The sequence below is a fragment of the Numenius arquata genome, chromosome 30, assembly GCF_964106895.1.
Source record: "Numenius arquata chromosome 30, bNumArq3.hap1.1, whole genome shotgun sequence".
Taxonomy (NCBI): Eukaryota; Metazoa; Chordata; class Aves; order Charadriiformes; family Scolopacidae; genus Numenius; species Numenius arquata.
Genome location: NC_133605.1, coordinates 835,733 through 841,026, shown reverse-complemented (window position 1 = coordinate 841,026; position 5,294 = coordinate 835,733). Strand labels below are relative to the sequence as shown.

The 5,294-nt window shown below is 53.3% G+C and overlaps 1 protein-coding gene across 1 annotated transcript; it reads left to right on the top strand.

The window, feature by feature from the left end:
• Positions 1 to 2,220: 2,220 nt before the first annotated feature.
• LOC141476366 (olfactory receptor 14A16-like) lies at positions 2,221 to 3,156 on the top strand. Its single transcript, XM_074165041.1, has one exon. It carries the CDS (start codon positions 2,221 to 2,223, stop codon positions 3,154 to 3,156), a length of 936 nt encoding a protein of 311 aa, XP_074021142.1.
• The last annotated feature ends 2,138 nt before the right edge of the window (positions 3,157 to 5,294 follow it).

The following is a 5,294-nucleotide window of genomic DNA, read 5'->3' as shown; positions in this document are numbered from 1 at the left end:
TCTGTAGGGCCAAGGTGAGTGCACAGAGGTTGGGATGGGCTGTGTGAGTGCTGACAGGATAAGACATGGCACAGGGAAACACCTCCAAAGAGGAAAATGTCCAGGCAGCAGAGACATGATCAGGGAATGAGAGGAAACTAAAACCAGTAATGCTGTGGGAAGGAGGGCAATGTTGATGTCCGGGAGGTGGCATGAACAGCTGGGCGAGGGTAGCATTTTCCTGAGTGCCCGGCTGTCTCTCCACTTGCCTCCCTCAACCAGAACCTCACTGCATTTTTCCTTGTTTCTCTACTTGTCTGTGATATTGTTGTTGTCTTGTTCTCTCAGTCAGGCTCTCTGGGGATGGGAGCTGCAGCAGCCAAGTCAGGCACAGCTCTTGTCATTCCTCCCAGGCAGGTGTGTCCATGGGAATGAAGTGCCCAAGCTCTCCTCTGACCTGTGGGGCTGTGGGCAAAGGAGTCTGTGTGGCTGGGGATTGAGCTGAGCCTCCCTTACTGAGATATCTTCAACAGGACACGTGGGTATCTCCTTGGCGTGTCCTTCCAAGCTCTGAGCTGCCCTCCAGGATGCAAATCTTTCCTACAGCATCTTTGTGTTCTCTCAGTGCCCCACGGAGAAGCACAGAGATGCTACAATGGAGGAAATCACAGAATCACAGAATCACAGAGGTTGGAAGGGACCTTTTAAGATCATCTAGTCCAACCAATGAAAAAAAAAAAAAAAACCCACAAAAAAAACACAACACAAAAAAACAAAAACAAAACCACCACACACGCAACCCACACACACACCACCACACCACCCAACACTAATCCATATTCCCAAGCACTATGTCAACTCCTCTCTTGAATACCTCCAGGGATGGTGCCTCAACCACCTCCCTGGGCAGCCCATTCCAATGCCTGACAACCCTTTCAGTAAAGAAATATTTCCTAATATCTAACCTGAACTTCCCCTGGCGTAACTTGAGGCCATTGCCTCTTGTCCTATCATCTGTAACTTGGGAGAAGAGACCGACCCCCGCCTCTCTACAGCCTCCTTTCAGGTACTTGTAGAGAGCAATAAGGTCTCCCCTCAGCCTCCTCTTCCCCAGACTGAACAGCCCCAGCTCCCTCAGCCTCTCTTCATAAGACTTGTGCTCCAGACCCCTCACCAGCTTCGTTGCCCTTCTCTGGACCTGCTCCAGCACCTCAATGTCTTTCCTGTGGTAGGGGGCCCAAAACTGGATGCAGTACTCGAGGTGGGGTCTCACCAGTGCCGAGTACAGGGGGACGATCACCTCTCGGGTCCTACTCACTACACTGTTCTTGATACAGGCCAGGATGCTGTTGGCCTTTTTGGCCACCTGGGCACACTGCTGGCTCATGTTCAGCCTGCTGTCGACCAACACCCCCAGGTCCTTTTCTGCCAGGCAGCTCTCCAGCCATTCTTCCCCAAGCCTGTAGCGCTGCCTGGGGTTGCTGTGACCCAAGTGCAGGACCCGGCACTTGGCCTTATTGAACCTCATCCCGTTGGTCTCAGCCCATCGATCCAGCCTGTCTAGATCCCTCTGCAAAGCCTCTCTACCCTCCAGCAGATCAACACTCCCACCCAGCTTGGTGTCGTCTGCAAATTTGCTGAGGGTGCTTTCGATCCCCTCGTCCAGATCATTGATAAAGATGTTGAAGATGATGTTGAAGTTGTTGATGTTGAATGTTGATGTTGATGTTGAAGTCGTCCAGCCCCCCCTGAGCTTGCCCTAAGCCACAGCGAATCCTTTTGCCTCTTAGGTCTTACAGTTGCTAACTCTGAGCGCAGGAGAAATGTGGGGGATTTCTGGCTTTGGAGAACCAGTCATGATGTGTGGGTAGGAAGAAAATTCCCTGAACTCAGTTCTACCACCCACGTTGTTTCAAACTGGAAGTGCAGATGCTAACAAGCCCTTCTGCATTAGGAATGGTTTAGTCTCACAAATTCCAAATATCCTCCCGAGCCCCTCTGCCACATTCCAACGTACCCACTGCAGCAGGGCAGGGATGACCCCTGAAGCGGCCAAATGCAGAGGCCTGGCTGTTCACAGCACTGGCAGCCAGCACAAAATGAAGCTCAAGTCAGGGATCTGAAAGAAGGTTGCAGAGGGACAGTCTACAGGAAATGGCGTAGCTTTTCCTGAAACAAGCCTGTCCTAACTTGTTGCTTTCTTTTCCTCCAAGAACAGTGCCCCATGCCCAGAGGAAGCAGATGCCCAACAGCAGCTCCATCACCCAGTTCCTCCTCCTGGCATTCGCAGACACACGGGAGCTGCAGCTCTTGCACTTCGGGCTCTTCCTGGGCATCTACCTGGCTGCCCTCCTGGGAAACGTACTCATCATCACCACCATCACCTGTGACCACCACCTCCACACCCCCATGTACTTCTTCCTCCTCAACCTCTCCATTCTTGACCTGGGATCCATCTCCACCACTGTCCCCAAATCTCTTGCAGTTTCCCTCTGGGAATCCAGGGCCATCTCCTACTGGGGATGTGTGGCCCAGCTCTTGTTCTTTTTCTTCTTTATCACAGCAGAGTTTTATCTTCTCACTGTCATGTCCTACGACCGCTACGTTGCCATCTGCCAACCCCTGCACTACGGGACCCTCCTGGGCAACAGAGCTTGTGTCCACATGGCAGCAGCTGCCTGGGGCAGTGGATTTCTCAGTGCTCTCCTGCACACGGCCAATACATTTTCCTTACCCCTTTGCCAGGGCAATGTCCTGGACCAGTTCTTCTGTGAAATCCCCCAGATCCTCAAGCTCTCCTGCTCACACTCCTACCTCAGGGAAGTTGGGCTTGTTGTGGTCAGTGTCTGTTTATCATTTGGTTGTTTTGTTTTCATTGTGGTGTCCTATGTGCAGATCTTCAGGGCCGTGCTGAGGATCCCCTCTGAGCAGGGACGGCACAAAGCCTTTTCCACGTGCCTCCCTCACCTGGCCGTGGTCTCCCTTGTTATCACCACTGGCATGTTTGTCTACCTGAAGCCCCCCTCCATCTCCTCCCCATCCCTGGATCTGGTGGTGTCTTTTCTGTACTCGGTGGTGCCTCCAGCTGTGAACCCCCTCATCTACAGCATGAGGAACCAGGAGCTGAAAGACACATCGAAGAAGCTGATTCTGTCACTAATCTCTCAGCAGCATTAACCTGCCCATGTCTCTTCAGAAGTGATTTCAGATTCATCTGGGGAACTTCCTGGGCTTTGGGCCTTTTCTCTGTGATAACCATGTGTGTCCAGGAACATTCTACTTCCCCACAAGCATGAACCCAGCCCTTCTGACCCTGAGGCCCGTTCACGTGTGCCTGGCACAGGGGTACAGCTGACCTCCCATCTCATGTCTCTTTAATAAAATGGGATTTCTTCAGTGCCGGTGTCTGGAGGTTTGGCTCTTCTTCCAAAGCTGAGCTCAGGCTGAGGAAGTTGTCCTCACAAGGCCATGCTGCTTTGTTTGGGTTCTCCATGGGATGAGGGAAGAGTGTTAGGCAATGGGACAATGTGGGGCAATGTATTAGGGAACGGGCCCAGGCTGAGCCTTCACCCGTGGTTGCCCAGTTCCCCCGGAAACGGTGAATGATCCACAGGGATCTGCCTGGGACTGTCCCTCCATGGCTTTCAGTCATCACAGCCAACTCGCTCTGTGGAGCAGAAACAACAGTGCAGGACCCTGTGGAGATTGTGGGGAGGGGGCAGGAGTGGCAAATGAGGCCAGATCAGACAAAGTTCCCTGGTGAAATGTTCTCTGGGGACAGGGACACCCTTGGAGAAGAGCAAAGGAGCATCTCTGTGCATCCAAGGTGGAAAAAAAAAGACGACAAAGAGAAATCAATCTCTGCATGCACCACCTCAGGGCAGGCTTCTCTAGGGATGGAGCAGTCTGAGGAGCTCCGGGGCCCGGAGTCTTCTCCTGGAAGAGGGGCTGACACAGAGGGGCTTTCTGTCAGTGGTCAGGATGTCTTGGAGACAGGCGCAGGGGACACGGGGAGACACTGGTCTCTGCCATCTCGTGCCATGTCTGGCCCTCAGCCCTGGGGCCAATGTGGTGCTGAGACATCTCTCTGCCCCCCAGGAGCTACTGTGGCCATCAGATGGGCTGAGGCTGTGGGGTTGAGTCTGCAGAGCTTTGCAGAACCCATCAATGGGCACTGCCACGGGGTCAGCCCAGAATGGGCTGCTTTTCTGGGCTGGACAGGGGAGAGATGGGGGAGAAGGACAAGAAGCAAGAGGGAGAACCAGAGAGAGACTGGGATGGGCTTGAAAGTGCTTGGAAGAGGAACACACTAAAGTTAGCTGAGCGCCCTGCCCATGCAGGGTGAGGAGTCACACAAGAGGGTTGGTGTTGCAGAGCCAGGGCTTGTAGAAGGCATCTGAGGCTTGCAGACACGGGAGAGAGGAGGCTGGTCTGTGCCTTTGGTGGCATGGGCAGTTGAGGAAGGTGGCACAGAGCATTTGTAGCACCCCAAATCTTTCGCACTGGCCACTTCCAGCACCGGCAGCACACCCCAAGTTTATGGGTGAATTTTCCTGTTTGGCCATCTCCGTCCTCCTGCCGGGCTCAGTGCCTGCATCAATTTTCTTGAAGCAAAGGACCACCAAGATGGTCAGGGACTGGAGCGCCTTTCCCCTGAGGAGACGCTGAGGGAGATGAGCTAGTCCAGCCTGGAGAAAGGAAGGCTGAGAGGGATCTCATTGCAGCCTGCCTAGGAGGACTTTATGGAGAACAGAGAGCCAAGCTCTTCACCAGGGTGCATGGTGGGAGGACAAAAGATGGTGGGTGGAAGGTGAAAGAGAAGAGGCTCAGCCTGCAGATAGGAAAGCGCTTTTCCCCATGAGCTGAGCCAAGCATTGGAGCAGGTCGCCCAGAGATGCTGAGCAGACTCCAGCCCTGGAGGTTGTCAGACTCTGACTGGTCCAAGCCTGACCAACGTGGCCTGACCATGTTTCTGGCAGGCTGGAACGGAGACCTCCCAAGGCCCCTTCCAACTTGAGCTGATACTATGAACCTACGACCTCAGGCCCTTTTTCTGATAACAACAGAGCAAATGCTTATGGGGCACGAATCTCCCTCTGCTGTATGTGACCCCCTAAAACAAAACCTCAGCCAGTGACGAGAGGTCGGTATCACGGTGTGACTCTCTGTGCAAAGACTGAGGGGTGTCATTGACAGTGCTGGGCAGGAACTGTTTTGGGGACACGGGGCTCTATGCAAGGCACAAAATGACCATTTTTATTTTTTTTTTTTCAATGCTGCAAGCCTCATCAAAGAAGAAGTAAAGAAAAGATGCA